Source organism: Microcebus murinus, chromosome 4 (assembly GCF_040939455.1).
Source record: "Microcebus murinus isolate Inina chromosome 4, M.murinus_Inina_mat1.0, whole genome shotgun sequence".
Lineage (NCBI taxonomy): Eukaryota > Metazoa > Chordata > Mammalia > Primates > Cheirogaleidae > Microcebus > Microcebus murinus.
The window spans coordinates 31,306,425-31,331,101 of record NC_134107.1 but is presented as its reverse complement, the minus strand read 5'-3'; the positions used below and the strand labels follow the sequence as shown (position 1 = coordinate 31,331,101).

General features: G+C 48.8%; 1 protein-coding gene across 1 annotated transcript in view; it reads right to left on the bottom strand.

Moving 5' to 3' along the window:
• ELF5 (E74 like ETS transcription factor 5) overlaps positions 1 to 23,929 on the bottom strand; it is a 30,450-nt gene extending 6,521 nt beyond the window's left edge. The window contains exons 1-4 of the mRNA XM_012755415.2: positions 23,717 to 23,929; positions 20,303 to 20,427; positions 9,013 to 9,246; positions 5,334 to 5,384 (exon numbers count right to left, since the gene is read on the bottom strand). Of these exons, the coding sequence (XP_012610869.1) occupies positions 5,334 to 5,384; positions 9,013 to 9,246; positions 20,303 to 20,427; positions 23,717 to 23,742 (436 nt within the window). The 5' untranslated portion in view covers positions 23,743 to 23,929. The remainder of the gene's footprint in view (positions 1 to 5,333; positions 5,385 to 9,012; positions 9,247 to 20,302; positions 20,428 to 23,716) is intronic.
• Between the last annotated feature and the right edge of the window lie 748 nt (positions 23,930 to 24,677).

Below are 24,677 nucleotides of genomic sequence, written 5' to 3'. Positions count from 1 at the left end.
CCTCGTTGGCCAGGCCTTGGCTCTGGATGACACAGCAACATCGAAAGGTGGCCTCTTGTTTCTGGGTCAGGGGGTGTCTGAGACCATGAAACATCACCTGGGCCATAGGCACGGTGGCCACATGTCTTGGATTTTCTAGAATGGGCTCATTGTGTAAGCGACCGCCCTGTTGTCCTCATACTTACCCTTGTGCCCATCGAACTGTCCATTAGGATTTCTGTTTTGGGAAAGCATGGCCATCAGGGCCATGGGAGGGCCAGAGACGGGCCTCAGGGGCCAGAGAGAAGGCCACGGTGTCCCGCCCAAGGCAGCCAAGGCTGGACACGGCAGAGCCTGTGGATCTGGCTTCCGGGTGGACTTTCCAGACTTCCTAACCCTGAGTCCAGGTTCGCTCTGGTCTCCCAGTTGGAGCGGACTGAGCAGGGCCCACACTGGGCAGACCCTACACCAGCCGCCGTCAGTAGACTTGTCTCCTCAAGTGCATGCTCCGGAGATGCCAGCACAGTGCCCTCGCCCCACCGCTTCTCCCTCCACCTCTTCCCCGTCGCCTGGTCTGCGCCACCTCCATCACTCTCCCGGACACAGCAGCCTGAGAGAGCAGCGTAGAACGTAGATGGCGTCTTGTCATTTTCTTTTTCTTTTTTTTTTTTTTGAGTCTTGCTCTGTCACCCTGGGTAGAGTGCAGTGGTGTCATCGTAGCTCACCACAACCTCAAACTCCTGAGCTCAAGTGATCCAGCCTCCTGAATAGCTGGGACTACAGGTGCTCGCCACCATGCCTGGCTAAGTTTTCTATTTTTGGTGGGACAGGGTCTCGCTCTTGCTCAGGCTGGTCTTGACCTCTTGAGCTCAAGTGATCCTCCCACCTTGGCCTCCCAGAGTGCTAGGATTACAGGCGTGAGCCGCCGCACCCAGCCCATCTTATCATGTTCATGCTACCACCTTTCATTGGCTTCCTAGCCTGTTCAGAATAAAATCCAAACTCTGCTACCCAAAAAGCTGTGCCTGGTCTGGCCCTGCGGTGCTCTGGGCCTCCGCTCCTGCCTCTCCTTCTGCCAATACTGTGAGAGTCTGCCGATGTCCGGGTGTGGTGGTGGACACCTGACCTGTACAGTATGGCAGCCCCAGCCACCTGTGCCACTGAGCGTTTGAAATGCGGCCAGTGCGACTGAGAAGTGGAATTTTATTTTTTTTTATTTTTTAAATTTTTTTTCTTTGAGACAGAGTCTCACTTTGTTGCCCAGGCTAGAGTGAGTGCCGTGGCGTCAGCCTAGCTCACAGCAACCTCAAACTCCTGGGCTCAAGCGATCCTCCTGCCTCAGCCTCCCGAGTAGCTGGGACTACAGGCATGCGCCACCATGCCCGGCTAATTTTTTCTATATATATTAGTTGGCCAATTAATTTCTTTCTATTTATAGTAGAGACGGGGGGGTCTCACTCTTGCTCAGGCTGGTTTCGAACTCCTGATCTCGAGCAATCTGCCTGCCTCGACCTCCCAGAGTGCTAGGATTACAGGCGTGCGCCACCTCGCCCAGCTGAGGAGCGGAATTTTAATGATTCAATTTTAATTAACTTAACTGGTCCCATGTGGCTAGTGGCTCCTGCATTGGACAACCTGATGCTAGACCTTCTGGCCTCCTTTGGTTCTTTCTCAAAGACACCAAGGATGTTCCTGACCCAGGTCCTCTGCACTTGCCATTCTCTCCCTGTAACCTCTTCTCTCTTTTTTCCTGGCTAACTTCTGCTCATCCTGTAAGCCTAATTTAAATATCTCTTCCTCTAAAAGGTCTTCCCTAGACCCCCGTTTAGAATACCATCTTTCCTCCATCACGTGCAAAACACCCTACACTTTCCCTTTATAAATAGCATCATGATTAGCACATACATACTTATTATTTGGGTTGTTTGTTTAATGTCTCTCTCCCTCTCTGGCATCAATGAGGGCGAGACCTGAGTTGTGCTCGTTGCTGACACCGTAGTGCCTGGCTCTGGGCCTGGCACGTAGCAGGTGTTCAATGAACATTTACTGAATGAATGAATCAATGAATGAATGAAAAGGGAAAGGAAGAAGTGCATAAGAGGACCAAAGGGGCTAAGGGCTTCAGATTTAGACACACCTGGGTCATCTGCCACCTTCTAACTATGTCATCTTTAACCTCTAAGCTTTAGTTCCTGCCCCTATAAAAAGGCTATGGTACTAGTACTTGTCTCATAGGGAAGATTACCTGAGGTGACATCTGTAAAAATTTTAGCACATGTCTGGTTTGTAGCAAGCTGCTATTGTCATCATCATCATCACCATTGCACTGGATCTAACTGTGGCTAGTTCTATATTCAGGTAACAACATTTGCTTCTAAGAACTTATGGAGCACACTGTCTCTTTCTAGCTCACCCACTTCCTTTCGCCCCGAGGAAGGCAGGCTGGTAAGTGAGTCCCATTGGCAGTCCCATCGACACCTGGAGAAATGATTGTCCAGGTCAAGGTCATTACTACTTAGAGAGTAAAGCAAATGCCACCCGGGCTCAAGCCTTTGGACACAATAATGTCCCCTGGCCTCAGTGGGCTCATTTCTTCCAGGCTGGGTGGTGAAAGCTGGGATTCGAGTCCCCCGGGCTGCTGTGGGTGGATCAGAGGGGATTCCATCATCGCCAAGACACTTGTGGGACATTGTTCACGGGTTCACAGACCTGGCTATTCCTGTGCTAAAGCTCCAAAACCAAACCAAAACACACACACACACAAAAAAACACCAAAAAGCTTTTGTCAACCAGGAGCCAAATAACCTGAATCCTCAGTCGATGGTTTGGGACTTTAGTGAGAAAAAAAATAAACCATAAGGAACAGTTCCCCTGTGTCTGCCCCTCTGCTCGCCCCTCTCAGAGGCCAGGGAAGTCACCGTGTGCTCTGCCCTCTCTTTGCAGGTGACTGAGCTGAAGTCCACAGAGGGAAGGGACTTGCCCAGGACCACGTCTCCTCTGGACCCCTGGGCCAGGGCCTTTGTGTGGGACTCAATAACTAATAGCAATAATATACATCATCATCTTTAAAAAATGAAAGCACCCAAGTTCACCTTCCTAAGCTTTCTTCACCTGCAAAAGCGAAGCAGGGAGGGTCAATCTTCAGAATCAACAAGGTTATTCGAGATCCTCCACCATCTCATAATTACAAATTAGACCTAGTTAGCTCAGATTCTCCTTAAACATTACCAACCACACGCTTCTAATAGTAATTATTAGTATTATGACTAATAAGTACTGGTTTTTTTTTTATTTTTTTAGATTTAATTCATTCTTTTTTTTTTTATTTCGGCATATTATGGGGGTACAGATCTTAAAGTTTCAATAAATGCCCATTTCTCCCCCTCCCCCCAAAAGTCTGAGTCTCCATCATGACCATCCCCTAGATGGTGCACATCTCACTCATTATGTATGTATATACCCGCCCCCCTCCCTCCTCCCATCTGCCCAATACCCTATTACTGTAGTACCTATGTGTCCACTTAGGTGCTACTCAGTTAATACCAGTTTGCTGGAGAATATATCTGGTGCTTGTTTTTCCATTCTTTTTTTTTTTTTTTTTGAGACAGAGTCTCGCTTTGTTGTCCAGGCTAGAGTGAGTGCCGTGGCGTCAGCCTGGCTCACAGCAACCTCAAACTCCTGGGCTCGAGTGATCCTTCTGCCTCAGCCTCCCGAGTAGCTGGGACTACAGGCATGCGCCACCATGCCCGGCTAATTTTTTTTTTATATATATATATCAGTTGGCCAATTAATTTCTTTCTATTTATAGTAGAGACGGGGTCTCGCTCTTGCTCAGGCTGGTTTTGAACTCCTGACCTTGAGCAATCCGCCTGCCTCGGCCTCCCAAGAGCTAGGATTACAGGCGTGAGCCACAGCGCCCGGCCTGTTTTTCCATTTTTGGGATACTTCACTTAGTAGTATGGGTTCCAGCTCTAACCAGGAAAATATAAGATGTGCTATATCACCATTGTTTCTTAGAGCTGAATAGTACTCCATGGTATACATATACCACATTTTATTAATCCATTCTTGGATTGATGGGCACTTGGGCTGTTTCCACAGCCTTGCAATTATGAATTGTGCTGCTATAAACATTCGAGTGCAGGTGTCTTTTTTGTAGAGTGTCATTGGATCATTTGGGTAGATGCCCAGCAATGGGATTGCTGGATCAAATGGTAGATTCACTTGTATCGCTTTAAGGTATCTCCATATTGCTTTCCACAGAGGTTGAACTAGTTTGCAGTCCCACCAGCAGTGTAGGAGTGTTCCTCTCTCTCCGCAACCACGCCAGCATTTATTGTTTGGAGATTTTTTGATAAAGGCCATTCTCACTGGGGTTAAGTGATATCTCATTGTGGTTTTGATTTGCATTTCTGGTTGTTGTTTTTTTAAGAGACAGGGTCTTACTCTGTTACCCAGGATGGAGTGCAGGGGTATGATCATAGCTTGTAGTAACCTCGAATTTCTGGGCTCAAGCGATCCTCCCACCTCTGTCCCCCAAGTAGCTGGGACCACAGGCACATGCCACCACACCTGGTTAATTAAAAAAATTTTTTGCCGGGCGCGGTGGCTCACGCCTGTAATCCCAGCACTCTGGGAGGCCGAGGCGGGCGGATTGCTCGAGGTCAGGAGTTCGAAACCACCCTGAGCAATAGTGAGACCCCGTCTCTACTATAAATAGAAAGAAATTAATTGGCCAACTAATATATATATAGAAAAAATTAGGCAGGCATGGTGGCACATGCCTGTAGTCCCAGCTACTCGGGAGGCTGAGGCAGGAGGATTGCTTGAGCCCAGGAGTTTGAGGTTGCTGTGAGCAAGGCTGATGCCACGGCACTCACTCTAGCCTGGGCAACAAAGCGAGACACTGTCTCAAAAAAAAAAAAATTTTATTGCAGAGATTGGGCCTTGCCACGTTGCCTAGGCTGGTCTTGAACTCCTGACCTCAAGCAATCCTGCCTTGACCTCCCACAGTACTGGGACCACAGTCATGAGCCACTGCACCTTGGTTTTTGGAGCATCTGCACTGGTGGCACATGCCAGGCCCTTTGTGTACCTTGTTTCTCAAACTTAACCCAACCCAGCAAGGGTCACACCATTGTATAAAAAAAGAAGTGGAGTCTTGGGAGGATCAGGGCTCCAGAGACCCAAGCCGTGGTCCCAAAGACCCACGCACATACTCTGCCACCACGCTCCTCCCCACTGTCTTCTCCAAGTCTGTGGCGGTTTCAGTCCATCAACCTCTCCTAATGGTCCTAAAACAGTATAAAGCCCATGTGTCCAATGACAACATTGACATAGCCTTGGTTACTTACAGTCTTTGATGGTGGCCTTGGTCTCTTCAGCATCATTAAAAAAGGAGTAGCCTGAGAAAGAAAAAGAAATCCACAAATCATACCACGCAATCCTGGTTTCCACTGGCCAGGCTAGGGGAGGTGTTGGTGGGAAGGGCAGTGACTGTCCCCTCTGAAAGGTCTTTGGAAAAATCTTGGAGATCATCTGACCCTAAGAGGTGACAATCTTATTGGTTTTTTTTGTTTTTTTTTGAGACAGAGTCTCACTTTGTTGCCCAGGCTAGGGTGCTGTGGCGTCAGCCTTGCTCATAGCAACCTCAATCTCCTAGGCTCAGAAGATTCTCCTGCCTCAGCCTCCCAGGTAGCTGGGACTACAGGCATTTGCCACCATGCCCAGCTAATTTTTTCTATATATTTTTAGTTGTCCAGCCAATTTCTTTCTATTTTTTTTTTAGTAGATATGGGGGTCTCACTCTTGCTCATGTTGGTCTCAAACTCCTGAGGTCGCCTCAGCCTCCCAGAGTGCTAGGATTACAGGCGTGAGCCACTGCGCCCGGCTGACAATCTTGTTTTTAAAGGTCATTTGGAAAGCGAACCTGGGGCCAGGTCTCCCAGCAGCTCCTGTATGTTTTCTGAGCAGGCACTGGAGTGGGCTCTGACTGGGGGGCCAGGAGGGCTGGGTTCTGAGCTGGGCTGGGCCCTGACCCTGTGAGGTCTTGGCCAGTCACCCAGTCTCTGGGCTCATCGGTTTTCTCGTTGGCAACATGAGACGAAATACTGGCTAAGCTCCTCTTTGGCTCTAAGAGTCCACAGTCTCTGGTGTGGTCTCTAATCCTTCTGGGATTTGGATGCCTGTTACGTGCTGGTCAAAGGGGAGAGCGGGCCTAAGAGGCTGCAAGAAGTGCAAAACCCGACATGAACACCGAGCTTGACGAGGGTTTAGAAGATGCTGTCCCAGCCTCAGTTCCCTACTCTGTAGAATGGGGTGGGCTGGGGCTGAGTTAGGAGTTTCAGATCATGTTTTCAGTTGGCAGTATAGGCCAAAGGACACCTATTTCCTCTCTTGTGTCCAACATGAGTACTAGTTTCTATTTACTAAGGAGGCTGGATCAGGGCACATTTGTGATTGTTTATTCCTGGTGCCAGCCATATTCTCATTGGAGTTGGTCAGCCATAGTGTCTCGGTGACTCTGCCCACAGGGCCAACCAAGGACAGGATTGGGGACGGATGAAGGACTCGTTTCCTTCCTACACTGTGAAAGCCACTCTCTGCCCCCACCCATCCTGCAACCTCGCCTGCCAGTGACCTGTGTCCCTAGGTTCCTGGGCCCTCACATCCAGTGCGATACCCACTGAGCCAGCCGGCGCCCGGGCCCTAGAGCCCCCTCAAGCTCCTCTTCGAGTCAAACCTGCCTCTTTCTGGGTCCTGTTCTGCCAGAACCCTGATCTACAGGGTAACATAAAGCCTACACTAGGTAATAGCCAGTCCACCGTATAATTTGTGGTGCAGGCCTGGTGCAGTGGCTCACGCCTGTAATCCTAGCACTCTAGGAGGTCAAGGCGGGTGGATCGCTCAAGGTCAGGAGTTTGAGACCAGCCCAAGCAAGAGCAAGACCCTGTCTCTACCTAAAATAGAAAGAAATTATCTGGACAACTAAAAAATACATATATAGAAAAATTAGCTGGGCATGGTGGCACATGCCTGTAGTCCCAGCTACTCGGGAGGCTGAGGCAGGAGGATCACTTGAGCCCAAGAGTTTGAGGTTGCTGTGAGCTAGGCTGATGCCATGGCACTCTATCCCGGGCAACAGAGTGAGACTCTGTCTCAAAAGAAAAAAAAAAAAAAAAAAATTGTGGTCCAAACGGAAACATCTTTGAGAATGAAAAGCACTGAGGCTAATTATAATCATTCCAGGATAACACGTGAAAACAACATGTCCTGGGCAAATGGGGACAGAGGAAACTTTGGTCACAGTATGCATATCTCCGCAAGGAATCCACAATTCACAGACCTGCTGAGAAACACTGCAGGAGGGGTTTCAGAATGGAGGAGGGCGGTAGAGTAGATAGTTTTACTGCCCAGGGTGGTGAAACCCTCCTGGCACAGAGAATGCCTGAAATTCCCCCACTGGAGGTGGCATTGTGGCTCCAGGGAGTCCTTAGAATAAGAGGCAATTTACAGCCTAGTAAAAAACAGCTGGCTTTTAGTTAATTTGTTTTGTACAAATCCCTGAGGTATAGGACCAGGGACAGGTATTTTTTGGTGTGAGAACTGCCAGCCCTTATGTGCTGTGCCAGGTAATATTTCACTGAATCCTCCCCCAAAAAGCCAGTGGAGATGTGTGTCATATCCCATTGCATGGACGAGGCAGTGGAGACTCAGACAGGTTAAGCCACTTGCCAAAGGTGCCGTGGCTCGGATGTGTTGGAGGCAGGCTTGGAAGGTGGGTCTTTCTCATCTCCAAACCGTTGTCAGTACTGATTTTCTGTGAATCAGCGTGACCTTGAGGAAGTCACTTAACCTCTCTGGACATAAGTTCCTCAATCTGTGACACTGGGACACAGAATCAGATGTTCTCAAAAAACCTTTCTAGATTGGGAAAAAAAAAAACAACAAAAACACAACCCCAAAACAAACCATGTTCATCAACATTCTGCCCTCAAAGGGCATGTTGAAGGGCTAATGCTACTGGCGCCACCTTCTGGCCATTTGGTGCATGACTATTAGGAATGTGAAGAAATGCCAATTAGTTGGACTCTGGAAACTGGAAGAGAAAGGGCTTATTTAAATTGATTCCCCAAGGGGGACATACAAAAATTAGGGCTGGGGGCTGGCGCCGTCGCTCACGCCTGACATCTCAGCACTCTGGGAGGCTGAGGTGAGAGGATTTCGAGACCAGCCTGAGCAAGAGCAAGACCCCATCTCTACCACACCAAAAATAGAAAAAATTAGCCAGGCGCGGTGGCGCACACCTGTGGTCCCAGTTACTTGGACGGCCTGAAGCAGGAGGATCACCTGAGCCCTGGAGTTGGAGGCTGCAGTGAGCTGTGATGACACCACTGCACTCTAGTCAGGGCAACAGTGAGACTGTCTCAAAAAAAAAAAAAAAAAAAAATCAGGAATGGGGACTTTTCCTGGGATCAATACCATCGCCAACTTTCTGGGCCCTGATTATACTGAAGTTACTTGAAATAAAGTTACTTGTGACAAGTTACTTGTGATTATGAGGAAGTTTTGTAAGGTTACTAAGCACCTTTAATACCTTTCTTATTTAAAAAGACAAAAAAATTAAAAAAAAAACAAATTGATTTCTCTTCTGCTTAATGAGATGTAAAGCAGAAACCTCCTTTTGTCCATCTTTTATGGTTTCACGAACCATAAAAATACGAACACACTGCGTTATTTTGTTTTTAATCAGCCTTGTTCCTGGGCAGTCCCTGAACATGTTTTTAGTTTTTCTTTCTTTTTTTTAAAAAAATGTACTCCACTTGCTTTCTTGCAACTTGCTCCCTTTTACCTAAAATTCTTCACTCTAGCATACTAGAGCTTCCAGTTACTGAGAGATTTTGGTTATCAGAGAGTTCCAGTTAACACAATTTTGCTGAGTGAGTCACATGGTGGGGAAAGACCTCCTGAAGTCGTTTGGTCCCAATCCCCGCCGACCCCTCCCCCCCCAGGCCTGGCCCTCTGGACACCCACCTTGCGTGCGGATGTTCTGCAGGATGAAGTACAGGTACTCCCCGCAGATGCCAGCCGCCTCCACGAACTCCTCCTGCGTCATGCTGCACAGCTGCAGGCCGCTGACGTTGAAGTGGCAGAAGGAGATGCAGTTGGCGTCCAGCTTGTACTGGTCGCAGCAGAACTGGAGCCACTCCCAGACGTGGCGCTTCGTCCAGTACTCGGGGTGGACTGATGTCCAGTAAGAGTCGCAGGCTGCACCAGAGGAGAGAGAAGTCAGGGAGGACGGTCCCTGGGAGAGCCTTTGGGAGGGCCCCGAAGGAGGCAGCCAGCAAGTTGAAAGGGCCTCCAGCCCTTGGTGTTCTGCAGGGGCCCGGGTCACCTTCTATCCTGCGGAGAAAGCCAGGGGGGCTGGCTCCTGTGCGTGGACTTTGGGGCCAGAGAAGGAATGACAGTGGTGAGAGACCTAGTGCTGGTGCTTAGAAGAATGGGGATCTAGTGGGGAAGGGAGGAGAAAGGCCCTTCAGTTGTTTGGTTTCAGACGACATGGTATCAAGGGCACAAAATCAGTAGTCTAACAGGCCTGGGTTCAAATCCTGATTTTGTTCCACTTGGGCAAGGACTGTAGGCATTGAAACCTCAGTTTCCTCATCTGTGGAATGGGGATAATATGCTCAACTCACAGGGCTGCTGAGTGTGGGGTTAATGTACTCAATAGCTACATCCCATTGTTCCCAGGAGAAACTGACACAGGGTATGGAAGAGGTGAGGAACCAGGTACTTGGGCAGGCTCTTTGACATAAATAATTCTTGTATTTGCTATGTAGTTGGTTCATTCATTTATTCAGTAAATGAGAGCTTCAGTTTCCTTATTGGTAAAATGGGGATAATTATAGCATCTCTATCATAGAATTGATAGAATTGCATTGACAGAATTGCATTGAGTTAATATACATAAAAGTACTTGGAACAGAGCCTGGACAATTTTAATGCTATTGTTAACATTATTGTTGAACATCTGCTGTGTGTGAAGCAACAAATTGTGTGTTAAGGATTCATGGTGTATAAGACAGGTTTGGTCCCTGTCCCCCAGGAGGTCATGGATGAGGACCTTGAGTGTCATGGAATAGTTCCCCAAGATCCCATAGCCAGTGTGTGGCAAAGCTGGGTTTGAACCCCAGCCTGAACTCGAAAGACACTGCTCTTCCCATCCCATCGTCCTGGTCCTCAAAGGGGCAGGCAAGACCGGGCAGAGATGGAACCTGGAGAGAGAGGCAGAGGCAGATGCAGACGGAGAGCTGGAGAGAACCAGAAGGCTGAGGAGAAACATGGGGGGGGGGGGCAGAGAACGGCTAAGGTGACGAGGACAGAAAGGGCCACTTCCAAGCTGTCACCCTCACAGCAAACAGCAGCGGTGCTACTGCCACTCCCCCTTTAAATGCTGCATTGGCTGCCACTGTCCCCAACAGAGCTATGCTACTTCTGATCCCAGGAGGAGATGGGTCCCCTGCCCCGCCAGGTGCCACTGCTCATGAAGTACCAGCCGAGGCGTTCCCTGTCCTTGTCGACGTCATCTCAGGTTTCTCACGTGCCCCCAACAATCCTATCCAGTAGGTGTGACTGGGCTCTTTCACAAGGAGGAAAATGAGGCTCCCCCTGAAACTCAGAGCCCTTCCAGAAATCTCTTTTCCCACTGAGGAGTGGATTGAGGGGCAGTCGAGCCTAAACAAACAGATTTGTTTTCATTTATTTAACGATTTTCACCGCAGTTTTATAGGCATGAAGATCAAAGAGTCAACACTCTACCAGTCTGGTCAAGGCTGATGTAGCCTAGGAGAAGTGGCAGGGGCCAGTGAGGCCAACCCAGTCCCTGCTCTCTGCTCACTGGCCGGAGCCGGCCCACCAGGCCCACGGGGGTGCTTTGCAGCGGGCAGGGTCTCCTGGGAAAACAGGGTTCCATTCCTGAGTCCTGTCTGTGCTTTTATCTACTGATTTCTGGCTTGAGTAAACCTAAGGGGCCTTTGGACTTTCCTGGTATTCTGATGAGAGATGTTTATGAGCCTTGAAATTCTTCAGCCCTGGGCCCTGCCCTGGGCCCTGGCCGAGATGGCTATCTGTGTGCTGCAGTCGGGGTTGATTTCTTTTCTTTCTTTCTTTTTATTTTAAAAATTTTTTAAAAATCAAAGACTTTATTGGATAAATGTTGCAAAATATCCTTTAACATTTAAAACTCTGAGCATACTTAAGACGAGAAACAACTTTTATCATTCAAGTCTACGAAACAAAACAGGCTTGTGCAGATTTGAAATACAGACAACAGGTAGCATGCAGCAGAGCTTAAACATTAAGCAACTAAAGCAATGAAAGTGAAATAGCAGCGTGGTAGGCCTAAATTTCACGTGCCACCAAGTTTCATTTTTTAAAAAATGAAAATCTGGTTTGTAACAAAACACCTGTGAGAATTTGTCATGAGAAAAACAACATTTAGATACTTAAAACCTGATCTCTCCAAATGCGTGTGCTTTATATTGTTACTTCTTGGTCATGTCCACCACTCTACACAAATAAAGCTTAATTAGAAACTTGATTATACAATCCATGTGTAATTCCACAGTGGCTTGGGAGTTATCTGGCTGTTGAAGTGAGCCTGGAAGGTCCTGCTGGTGCTATTTATCTGAAAGAACAAGACGGACCCCAGCGGAAGTTCTAGGGCCTGATGGAGTAGGGGCGCCCTTGTACAGAGTTTATTTCTTCCATGGAAAGGTTTCACCAGGTCCCCATTCCCTCCCCTTTCCACATCCCCCTTGTTATTTTCTTTGGCACTTGAAGAGGGCCATATTGTTGTGGGAGCCAACAGGGCTCCAGGATTCCGAGAAGTCCCTGGTGGGGAGCAGGCCCTGACGCTAGGAAGGTGTTGCTGGCGCTGGCTCCCTGCTCCCCAGCCCTGACTCTGAAGCTCACCCACAGAGCAGCTTTGTGTGCAGCTCGGGCCCTGGCAGGAGCCGGAGCCCAGCGGTGGGTGGTAGCAGCAGCTCTCTCCTCAACAGCCGAGTCTTTCCCACAGCCGCCTCCCTGACCTGGGCAGAAAATGGCTGTTCTCAGTGAGTCTCAGTGAGGTGGAGAGCACCCAGGGGGTACCTGGCAGTGGTGGCTTGTTTCCACAGTCCCTTCCTCATGAGGAGGAGGAGGAGGGCTGGGAATGTGAGGGAGGCCTGCTCATCCGGCTCCCAGCCTCCCGCCTCCTGCTCTGCTCCCTCAGGGTGGCTGCACGGCCCAGCGTCTTCCCACGGGGACTTCTCTTGGCCTGGGACGTGGAATCCCGTGTAAGTAATCCCTGCTCATCCTCCGGACCGCAGCTCACCACCCCCTCAGAGTCCTCCCTCCTCACTCGGCGCCCCTCAGGAACCTGCTGGAGGGCAGGGGATTCACCCTTCTTCCCCTAGACCTCAAACTAGGAGCACCCGGATCCAGGCCTGACCCACTGACCGAACGACTCTCAATTACTGCCTCTGCTTTACGGGTGAGGAAACTGAGGTTCTGGGCAGTGACATGGCCCCTGTAAGGTCGCAGGGCCAGTTGGTAAGGGAGTTAGGCCCCTGCTAGCCCTTCCGTCTCTGGGCCTGGGCCTCACAGTGGGCCTCACTCTTCTTGGTTGGGGAGGACCCAGGTGGGCACACATGGCAAAGACTGACTGAAACAGGATTTGGATGCAGGCAGATATATATATAATTAAAATGATAAACGTAAACTAGGTTTGGAAAATCAGGAAGAGAGCGGAGGGATGATGATGACAGTGTTTACAACCCTGGTGATCGACGTGAAGAAGACCCTTTTGCTACTTGGAAGAAATGAACTCAGGGCAAACAAAAGGAGGGGTTTCATACCCACAGAATGGATTATCCTTAATAGGCTGTACTGTCCGGAAATGTAATGTGATCTTCCCAACGCATCTGTCATTCATAAAATAATCTAAGCTCTCTGGGGAAGCCGAGCGAGGGCCCTTCTGCCTGGCGACCAGCTGAGGCCGGGGCTGGAAGACTTAATCCCAGTGCCCACAGGCCACTATTAAGCACCGGGCTCTGCCAGCTCCTTTGAAGTCAGAAGTGGGTCAGGACACTTGTTTCAGAGCCAGCTGCTTTGGGAAGAAGGGTTGAGAAGCTAGAGCTGGTTTCCAGCAATTCTAGTAGAATTCTCACAAGTGATGCTTTAACATGGAGGACTTTATGAGCTTTCAGAGCTGGGCTGGTGCACCCAGTGCCCAAAGGGTCAGCAGGTGATGCCCATGCCTGGACGGCCCCCAAGGGGAGGACAGTGGGGCTTGAGAAGTTCATGCTCAAGTGGTCAGTTGCTGCCTGACTCTCATTGACCACAGCCAAGTGAAAGGTGGGCCTTGTGTTGCCAGGACCAGATAGATTGTCAGTTGAAGTCTCCTGATTTCTATTTTTTTTTTTTTTTTGAGACAGAGTCTCCCTTTGTTGCCCAGGCTAGAGTGAGTGCCATGGTGTCAGCCTAGCTCACAGCAACCTCAAACTCCTAGGCTCAAGCAATCCTCCTGCCTCAGCCTCCCAAGTAGCTGGGACTACAGGCATGCGCCACCATGCCCGGCTAATTTTTTCTATATATATTAGTTGGCCAATTAATTTCTTTCTATTTATAGTAGAGATGGGGTCTCGCTCTTGCTCAGGCTGGTTTTGAACTCCTGACCTCGAGTAATCCGCCTGCCTCGGCCTCCCAGAGTGCTAGGATTACAGGCTGATTTCTATTTTTAAGTGTGACAACTTATTTGATTTTTAATAAATTTTGGGAATCCCAGTCAAAATTCTTCCCCAGGGTTGGATCACTCCTGGCCATCACTTTGCGATGAAGAATTCCACAGGCTTTTGGTCCATTGTCTTAAAGATTATTATTTAGGGTGGGCTTGCTAAGACTTTTGAGATTTTTTTTTGGTGGTTGTTCATTTTTAGTTGAATAGTATTTTCTTCAAGTTAAAACTTATCTGAAGAAAGCAGCCCTGATTTGCTGGGAGTGTAGGTGAAGGTAGAGCTCCAAGAGGCTCCTTGAAAATTAATGTTCTATTAAAAGGATTAAGTGAATTACTTGGAATAGGGCCAGGCGGAGAGTAAAGGCTCATTAAATTCATCCATTTATATTCATTAGTGTTGGGCTACCTCCTGGGCTCCCCATGCCACCACTTTGGTTGCAGTTCCTAAAACACTTCTAATTTTTTAAAATGTGTAGGCCAGCAGTTTTGTTTCTTTCTAGACCTTTGGCTCTTATTTTCTTCATAAAAAATAAAGAAATTATGGAAGAAACCAAGCTAATTTGTCTTTGTATTGCCAGCATGCATAAAGTGGCCTAATGCTGTCATCTTTGGTTTGAAAGATGGAGGCACATGTGAGCCGGTGTGACTTTTAAAAATTCCTGATCATCAGGACACATACTAGGATCATCCGAAACTGGGGCAGAGGGGAGGGTGGTGGTGAGGGTGCTGTATCCCCAGGGTGCACAAGAGCAGGCTATCGAAGTCTCATGATACTCATTCTGCATCTTCAGTAGAAATGCCAGAGGGTGGGTCCATTAATCCCTCACATCCGATCTTTGTTATAGACAATTAAAATCTCAATGATTCCTAAAGACCCATTTCTAGACAAGTCCTTTTGTCATCCTTAAGCCCTTCCTATATGGAAATTCTGGAGCCAACACTGTTCATTTTCTTAGAGCCTCACTCAAAGCAAAAATTAGGGGGAAAATTTTCATTTCAATATGACACCAAAATAGATATGCTACAGAATGCCAAATTTGCCGATTGCAAAAGTAGTTTGAACTTAGAACCTTAAGCCATGTCCCTCTGGAGGACAACTTGATTTTTCTCCCCACCCGGTTGGGGGAGTGTTGATGGGAAAGTTCATGAAGGTAGATGAACCTGCCACGGCTATAGGGATTCACTCACTCTTGTTCCCATCCTCCATTCTAGGATTCTGCCAGTGGTCCTCCTGGGGTGGAAGAGACCTTCCGATGGAAGTCACAGGGCTGTGTGGGGTAACTGAGCTTGGGCTGTGGAGATGGACCTTCCTAATTTGGAGTCCTTGTTCTTCGACGTATTAACTGTGCAAATCTAACAAAGCTTCTTAACCTCTCTGGATTTCAGCTTCCTTCATCGATTAAATAGAAATAATAATCATAACCTCCTAGGACGTTTGTTGTGAAAAAGTAGCAATGCATATAAGGAACAGTATCTGAACGACAGTAAGCTTCCAGTATAAGTCATCTGTCATTAGTTATTATTTGGGGACTACATTTTCTCTCAGGGAAATGAGGCCTTCCTTAGTCCAGCTGAGGAACAAGAACAAAGCCAGCTCAGGGCTTGGCGAGGGCGAGACAGACAGTCTGGGTCAGAGGAGGCCTGGGCTAGACAACTTCGGCCGTAATTAGCACGATTTACTAGCATAGGGAGTTGGGAAAGTGTTTTGCCTGGGGCAGCACCGAAGGGAGGTGGTGAATGAACCGGGTGGCAGGGGCACTGTCAGTTGGAGCTTTGTCACTGGAAGGAAGGACTTTATGAGGGAAAACGATAAAATTGCTTCCAGGTTTCCTCCCAGAGCCAGTGTAGCACCAGCCAATGGCCCTTCCTGGCTTCCCAGCCTAGCCTGTGGGGAGATTTAGACCCCGAGATGGAAAAGCAAATCCCAGGAGCCATGGAGGAAACCAGATGGGGAATCTGCAAAGGGCCATGGCCTTGGGTGTGTGGCCTTAGGAGAGGGCAGAGAGCCCAGCCCTAAGTGGTCCTGGGGCTGTGGCCTGGGACGTTCAGGTGCGTGTAGGATGGGCTAGAAGTGGCTGATGGGGAGTCCTCCTGGAGTGTGACCTCTGCCACAGGGCTCACCTCAGGCTCTCAGATGACATTGTATTTGCTTATCTGGGTTCAGTTTAGAAGTTTTTCTACTCTTTCCTTTGCTTTTGCTCTTGAACTTCTATGCCTAGCACATGGATTTAAAAAAAAAATTTTTTTTATTGGCTAATTTTTTTTCTATATATATTTTTGTTGGCCAATTAATTTCTTTCTATTTTTAGTTGAGACAGGGTCTCGCTCTTGCTCAGGCTGGTTTCGAACTCCTGACCTTGAGTGATCCTCCCGCCTCAGCCTCCCTGAGTGCTAGTATTACAGGCGTGAGCCACCACACCCAGTTAGGACATGGATCTTGCTTAGAAAAGCCCATGTGGGATCCAAATGCCTCTTTCCTTGGATTTCTGGATATTAATACCCAAGATCAGGGGGCTTTGCACCTTTTTGTTTTTAACAAAAAGCTCTTTCTTCAAATAAAATCTCACATTTTGTAATAATAGCTGACATATTTATTGAGCACTTTGTATGCCAGTCACCATGCTAAATGCTTTGTGTTTTCTCGTGTTGTCCTCAACACAATGCTATGAGGTCCGATATCATGTTGCCCATTTAACAAAAGAAGAAAGTAAGTGTGTGCGTGCGTGTGTGTGTGTGTGTGTGTGTGTGTGTGTGTGACCCTTTGCAAGGTAGCATGACAGGTAAGTGGCAGAGCTAGGAGTAGGTTGCATAGGTGTATTCTAGCTCCTGCAGCCAAGCCTTAATAACTATTGTGCTCTACTGTCTTCAGAATTAAAGTGGAGGAACCTGCTCGAGAGCGGGAGTGGAGAGGGGAGAGCTGGGGCCTGGTCTTTGCAACTGTCACAACAGCTCTCTTCTCTGGTGGTCCCTAAGGGACCTTCTGGAAAGCCCTAGAACTTATCAGGAACCCCAGTCTAGAAACCTCTGCTGCAGACAAAGTATAAGCAAGATTCCAAAGCGAACAAGGTGCGTGTGCCGCATGGCCACCTTGGCCCTCAGGGTAGACCCGGGTGGTACTTGGAGTTTGGGCAGGTGCTCCAGAAGGAAAGGAGGGGTGGGGCGGGGATACTCAATGGCTTGTCAGAGGGTTGGCTGCTGGAACTTGATTGGAGAAATCATCTTTTACAAATATCATATGCATGTGAAATATATGCAGCCCCTCCCTGCACTTGGATACATTTTCCAATATTCATAATTTTTAATTTTGAAAACGCTGAAGGCAAGGCCAGGGTGAATTAATGAAATTATAGAATATTTTGCAATCCGTGAGCATCCACCTTCAGCCTGAGTGCAGCCAAGCGGAAGCCCTGCCTCAGAGGGTGGGGCAGAAGCCTTTGCGGTGAGCACATCAGGGCACGGGGTCAGCCGCAAGCCGCTAAAGCCCTTTGAAAAGTTTTCGAGAACAGCTGGTTTCCCTAAACAGGCTGAGTATTCCTCCCCACCCCCTCCTAGACACTATCTGTCTAGACAGCACATCGCGTCTTTCTCCTTTTCCCTCCCTTTGGTCTCAAAGTATCTAAACCGTCAAACGCTCTGAATTGGGAAGCCTGAGGTTGAGACCTGTGTTACTTCTGTTCAATATGAAACGCGAAGAGAGGAGAGAGAGAGGCTGTTTTTCCACCTAGCTGGGGTCATGAGGTGTTCCTGGCTACAGCGAACCCTTCCCACGTGCCAGGTACTTTGCTAAGCACTTTGTACACTGAATCCCATGCAACCCTTCCGACTCCCGGAGGTGGATTCTGTTTCAGCGGAGCAAACTATATCTCAAAAAGCCTGCTGGAGGTCACATGGCTGGTCAGAGGCGGTGCCAGCAGTGGAGCCTGGATGAACAGGGAGACGACTCCCAGGGATGCCCCGAATTCAGGATGGAGTTTTCCAGGAGGTGGGCAAGGACCTCAGGGCTTCGAGATGTCACAAAGTCCACTGGTCACTGAGCAGGGAAGGTTGGCAGAACAGTGTCCAGGGGCAAACCTAGCTGTCCCCCAACACCTCCCTCACAGAGAGGGCTTTTGCAGAAACTCAGACCGATGGGCCTCTATGGGTGGCAGTGTCCTTGTTGGAAAAAGACAGAAGGCCCCTCATGGCACTCACTCAAGACGAACATTTCTCGCCTGCCTTCACCCTTTAGGAGGTCAGAGATATTCGGCTTCTTCTGAGATCCAGGGGGCCGGGTGGCTACTCAAAAGCCTGGCTCATCCCACGGGGAAGGTTAGGGACCTGGGACACTCCTGAGGGGCATTTTATTTTCCTTGGCCTCATGCCTTGGTGGGAATTTCTATTCTTTCAATGGGTGGTGGGAAGAGAAGGCTATTGCTTTGATGCTGCCTGATGCGGGAATCAGAGAAGCTTCTGGAAGGAATCTTAGCAATGACCTGGTCCAACTTTCATGACACTGTTGGTAATACAGAGACCTCTTCCAGGAGAAAGCTGTCTCTGCGTATCCAAGACTTGGTCGGATTTAAGCCATTCTGGCAGCCCCACTGGCAATCCCTCCTGTTAACTCTTCATTTTATTTAATTGTAGTAAGACGTACATAATATAGAACTTACAATTTTAAGTCTTTTTAAGGGTACAGTTCAGTGACACTAAGTACATTCACACTGTTGTGCAGCCATCCTCACCATCCTGCTCCAGAACTGGCTCATCACCCCAAACTGGCACTAACCCTCACTATTTAAAGCACTTTTGTGTGCTTTGCCATGTGCCAGACTGTGTCCCTAATGGTCCCCGTATATCAACTCATGACATTCGAGTAACTCTACAAGGTAGGCATTGCCGCCGTCCCTATTTTATAGATGAGAAAACGGGGGCACGAGAGGTTACAATGGCGCAGCTAGTAAGTGCCAAAGATGACTTCCCATTTAGCACGTGCGAGCTCTTCATGAGTGCAGGGCTGCTCTCCAATGCCGGGACATTGCTCTGGGCAGGTGGTTGAGGCCACCCCCGCCCACTGCCACCCCAACCGCCATCCAGCAGAACAGGCAGGGAGGGGCCCCCACGATGGCAGTCTAGGCTTTACGCATGACAGGAGAGAAACTCGTGGTGCTGGGACACATGGGGAGGGGACGGAGACCCGCATATCTTCATTTTCCTCCTTCATATTTAACCTTTTAACCAAATTTCAGGGGACAGAGATGGAGTACATTTCTCATTGTCTTTCTGGGAAATGAGGTGATTCTTAGGTCTAAAGGAGAATTGTACGATGTAGCTGCATGATTCAAGTCCAAATGCAATGATCAGACCTTTCAGATGCGGGGGAGATTTCCTGGTGTGTGTGTGTGTGTGCACGTGTGGGACGGGGCAGATGTAGGATTGCATTGTGCAGGCAAGTGCCTCAAGTCTGTGTGTGCCCTGGCCCCGTCATAGGGAGTATTTTGCAGCGTTCTTGGAGGCATGGTCTCTCCTGGATGCTTCTGCCTCTGAACACCGACTTCTGACTCGGTGTCAGGAGTCAGGCTCGGTGGGGACTGACAGCTTGATTAGCACTTGCATCACCGCAGCACAGGGCATGCACCTGCCGGTCCAGCGGTCAGCCAGGTTTGCTGTCATGTGCAGTCACCCAGGCACCTCAAGGACAGGGGCCCTCAGAGGGTTTCTAGGGCAAAGCTCAGCTGGCCTCCCTCTGGCATGGGATTTGCACAAGGTCCCAGGCTTCCTGAGAAGGTGGAGAAAACTGGTGGAGAGGGAAGGGTGGGGAGGGAGGTCTGGGGGACAGCGAGGGGACTCATGTTTGCTGAGCCCTTGCTTTGTGCCAGGCTATATAGTTTACACACTGTGGTTCCCTCAATCTTTGTAGCTGTTCTCATCATCTCTGTTTTAGGGGTAAGGAAATAGAAGCTCAGAGAATAATGCTACTATTAGTATCAATAACCATAGTGTAATATTATAAGACGTGCTGAAGTCAACTTGCATGGAACTTAACTCGCTGTACGACCTTGGGCAAGTAACTTAACCTCTCTGTGCCTCAGTTTTTTTAATCTATAAAATGGGGATGATAATTGTTCCTTCTGCCAGGGCTTCTGGAAGGATGAGATGGTGCTTGGCACGAGGTCTGGCGCATGCTGGTGTTCGGTGAAACCACGGTGGTCCAGCAACCACAGCAAACAAGCCCTGCTCTTCTGCTACATTGTTTCAATATTATAACCCAAAGATATTGGCATTATCGCCTCCATTTTACCTGGTAGCAAAACGAGGCTCAGAGAGGTTAGCTGAGCCCACACCCCATCATTGCCCAGGGCCACAGATGGGGAAGGCGCTGGAACAAGGAGTCCAAGTGCCTCCTTTCTGCAAGAAGCTGCCCTTCCTTCTGCCTCAGCCTTCCCCGGCCTCTGTCCTTCCTGAACACCGGCATGTCTAGGCCCCAGCACAGCCTTGTGCTCGAGGCCAGCACCACCTCCTGTCCAAGCCCTTCCCCGCTGCCCTCAGATGGGCCCCTCTGGATGTACATACCTGTCTGATGCTCAAAGGCGGGGTAATACTCCTCATTGCTGAACAGGTCGGTCCACGACATCAGGGGGTCGCAGAAGGACGCGTTGGGCAGGAAGGTGCTGTGTGTCACTGAGTCCAACATCACCCTGCAACAGCGGGACAGGCCGTGAGGAGGCGTGGGTGACGGGCTCCCGAAGCCACTCTGTGCCAGAGTCCCCAGCAGGGTGACACTCGGTTTTTAATAATCATAACAAACACATGCTGCCCACTAGGAGGCAGGCCACCCCTAAGTGCTTTCTACGGATGACAATATTTAATCCTTGCCATACCCTGTCTGTCCTCATTTTATAGATGAGAAAACTGAGGCAGAAGGGTTGAGACGCTTGCCCCAGTAGCATAACTAGAAAGGGGCAAATTATGCAATACTGCCTCTTTATTTCGTTCTCCTGTTTGCTCACACCTGATCCCCTGAACTCTGATTTATAATGTTGAACAATATGCTTCTGAAAAACAGAGCAAGAATTGCTATTTTTGATTATACTCACAATTCTGGAATCAGAATCTCTGAAAACTGAAAGTAAGTATGTTTGTGTGTGTCTATGTGTGTGTATGTGTTTGGTGCAATCTTATTTCCAGGCAAAAAATAGTCCTTTTATTCAAAAAATAGTGTTTGAATAAAAATTATTCATCCATGCACCACCTAAGTCAGGGGTTAGCAAGCTACAATCAATCCAGTCCCCCACTTATTTTTGTATAGCTTGCAGCTAAAATGATTTTACATTTTTAAGTGGTTACGTTTTAAATAATTATATAACTACCTACATGATATCCTTGATTTTGCCTTTTTGGCCCACAAATCCTAAAATACCTGACCCTTTAAGAGAAAATTTGTAATCCCTGGCCAGATTCATCTGGTGTGTTACTGATGATGTGAGTACTACATGTTGGAAAATACTGAATTAGTCCAATCTCTTTCCTCACTCCCACCGTTTTACAGTTAAGGAAGTCGGGGATCAGGGAATTTGTATGACTTGCTCAAGGTCAGAGCCAATGGATGGCAGAGTTAAGTGGTAGGGAGGTCCTTAGTTTTCTGACTCTCAGCCCACCTGCTTCCGTTTCTGAAAACACAGTTGCAGCCCAGGCTCACCTACACGGCAAATGCAACAAATGCAACCTAATACTAAGAGGGGCAGGACTGTGTGATTCCGGAACCAATGACCAGTTCTTTGGGGATGCTTGCAATTCTATCACCATCCTAATCATCAAATGTGCATGAGAACAGGGGTCCAGATACGCATATATGATATAACCAAGTTTGAATTCTCAGACTTAGGCATCTTTCTGGGCCATGACCAAGAGTCTCGGGGCCCGGCAAGGAAGCCTTCGTGATGCAGGGAGAGGGTTAACCTGCTCAGCGGATTATCACGGCCATGGATCTCCTCCTGCAAGCTGGATCAAACAGAAGTCAAGGCTGCCTGGCTTTGGGTTCCGATTTTCCCACAGATTGGCTGGTTTTATGCCCTGAGTGGGGGGCAGGATGCGGAGGGACACAGTGAGAGGATATGAGGGAGGAAAGGGCCCCTGCAGCCCAAAGCCACTTCTGCTTTCTGGACTCGACTGCAGAAAAGTTGCTCTAAGTGAATGCTAAGTGCAAAATCATCCCTCTCCCTCTGGGCCAGAAGGCTCAGGACACTGAGGAGGATAATGGGCCTGTCACGTGACTGTCACTGGGTTGGGAGAAAGGAGAGGTGGACCCCAAATGGAAGAACACAGACGACACTCCCTAGGCCTTCCACCTCAATCAGGAATCCATTAAGCACAAAACTCCACAGGAAGGGTGAGATCTTTCTCATCTACACCTGACAAATAGTTCTCCAATGCCATTTGAAATTTTTAAAAAAGTCATTTGGTAAATTGAATTTAATCATATAAAATTGGGAATTTTTTAATCCATAGGACATTTACCTCCTTTAAGGATAGTTTTTCTTTTTCCTCTTGACACCAGCCCACTCACTTGATCCGTAATTTCTCTAGCGCGGTACACAACGCAGTATCTGATTCCAGTAATGCCTTCTGTGGCAAATTATACCCATTATGTTTTCTTAAAGGGCTTTCTCGGGTGTACGACCTGCTCTTTTTCTTTTGTAATTATTTCTTGCTTTTTGGAAAAATTATTTTTTATAAAAGCAGCAAAAAGGGTTTTATTTTCCTCCTCTTTCTTTTCTCTTTTGCTTTTTGCTGTTGCAGTGGAAGGGGGTATTATTAACTCTGGGCTCCCCACAAAAGACCTTGGCCACTCAGCAAGCGTGCCGTAGGCGTGAGAGCCCGGGAAGAATGGCTGCTTTGTGTTCAGCATCCCCTCTTCTTCAGCCCCTCTGAGGTCCTTGTGATAATTGAACATTTTAGCTCTTTTAAAGATTTCTTTACCGTGGAGAGGGGGCGGGTTAGTGGGGAGGGAAAGGGCAGCTGTTGGGAGCCCCTTTCTCAGTAAAGACACTCAGGCCCAGTGACATGTAGGCGCAGGCCTGAGGTTAGACCAGGCCTTCGGGATTGGGGTGATATTGCCCCTCCCAGGGGACAAGAATTGGTTTTTGGGGGGAGGGTGTCAAAAAACTTAGATATTACACTGTCTTATGACCCTTCACAAGTCTGCAGTATATAAATAGATACACAGATTATTTGTGATATTAATATTACTTAGGGGGAGTGATTAAGAAAAAATAGTCTCAAAAGGCTCCTTAGGGGATGTGATAATGAAAAAAAGGCTAAGAAGCACCGGGTTATAAAGACCCAGCGTCAGCAGCAGGACAAGACTACGGAGGCTCCTCGCCCTGCTGTTCTCGCCACACTTGTCGCTTCGTGCTGGCTTGTCGTCACGGAAAGAGCCCTGGGCTGGGGGACACGACTCTGTCCCTTGTGCCTCGCCAAGCCTCAGCGCTCTGTCTGCTAAATAAAGACACAGGCAAGACAGACGCCAAGATCTGCCCCAGCTGTGTGACTTTCTCAGGCGCCCTCCTGGGTGGCCCAACACGGCCAGCCCTGGGCACGCACACGCGTATGCATGCACGTTGATTATATGTGGAATTTTTGGCCAAGTAAGTTCACTAAATTGGAGGAAAATCCAAACAACGCAAGCACAGATTAAACTTATAGCTCTGGAAAAGCCCCAACTTCCTCCTCCCCGTTCCCTCCTGAGCCCACTGCTCTCTATCCCACTCTGGTGCAGAAGTCTCAAAACAGATGGGCGTTTTTGGCCCAGGCTGTCTGGGCACCTTAAACACCCTGGACCCTCACTCACTGCCCACCAACAGATCCGTGGCGCTTGGAATCAGTGTCTCCAAAACGTAGTAGCCATTCCAGCTGCCTTGTAAGGAGAAAAGGATCCAGAATCAGGTGGGCTCCCATCTGCGCACTCAAAAGGTTGGCTGCAGGTACCTTTGGGAGTGGGACAGCGATGGCATGGACGCTGGGGTTCCTGCAGGCCTCCAGTGGCTTCTGGACCCTTCTCAGAGCAGGCTCGCTCCCCAAGTGCACGCAGAGAGGGTCCACCCAGTCAGAGGGACAGGCCCGTGGGCTTCTCACCCCCACACGAATCAGAGGCGGCAATAACAGGTGCAGCGCCCATGGCCCGAGCAACCAGGCACCTCTGCTCAGCCTTCCAGAGGGAGGGGAAGGAGCAAACCACTCAGCCTTGGCCAGTTTGCCAGAAGAGGAAAATTCCTTCCCGACTCTGGCGAGGATCATCAACCTCACTCTGGGCATGTGACCAAAAATCTACCCAATTAAGCATCTGCACATTGGCTATGCCAAAACATCACTGGGCAGAACAAGGCAACGAGGGTGCAAAATATGGACACAGGGGGCAGGGAAAGGGGCTCTCCTGTCCCACCATCTGGGCAGTAGCATTGGGAAGAAAGATGTCCTTCCTTCCCCAAAGCCTCAGCAACAGCCGGATGTCCACTGGGTCTCAGGCCTTGGGAGCAAGGCAGGGTCAGTTTCCCACCCCTTGGACCTCCCTAAGAAGGGACACGTTGGGAAAACCCAGTGCAGTATTTCGACACTCACTGCTAAGGATGGATTGTGGGTTGGGTGCTTGAGTGTTTATACTTCTGGGAGAAACCAAAGCAGCTGTGAGAACCGAGTTGCTGACGTCTTATCAAGTGATTCCTCATGTTTCCTTAGTTTGCTTAAGGAGTTTGCTTGTTTGTTTGTTTATAGCTATTTTTCTGCGGTACTCCCATAGAAGCTATGCCATATAGTTTGCTATGGGCTACAATGCAAAGCTCACCAATGCAATACCTCAGGGTTAAATCCTACTTCTGCTTCGAGGGACATGGGGCACATTTCTTACTACTCAGCCGGCTGAAATTCTTGATTTTTTTCGTACAAGTATGGC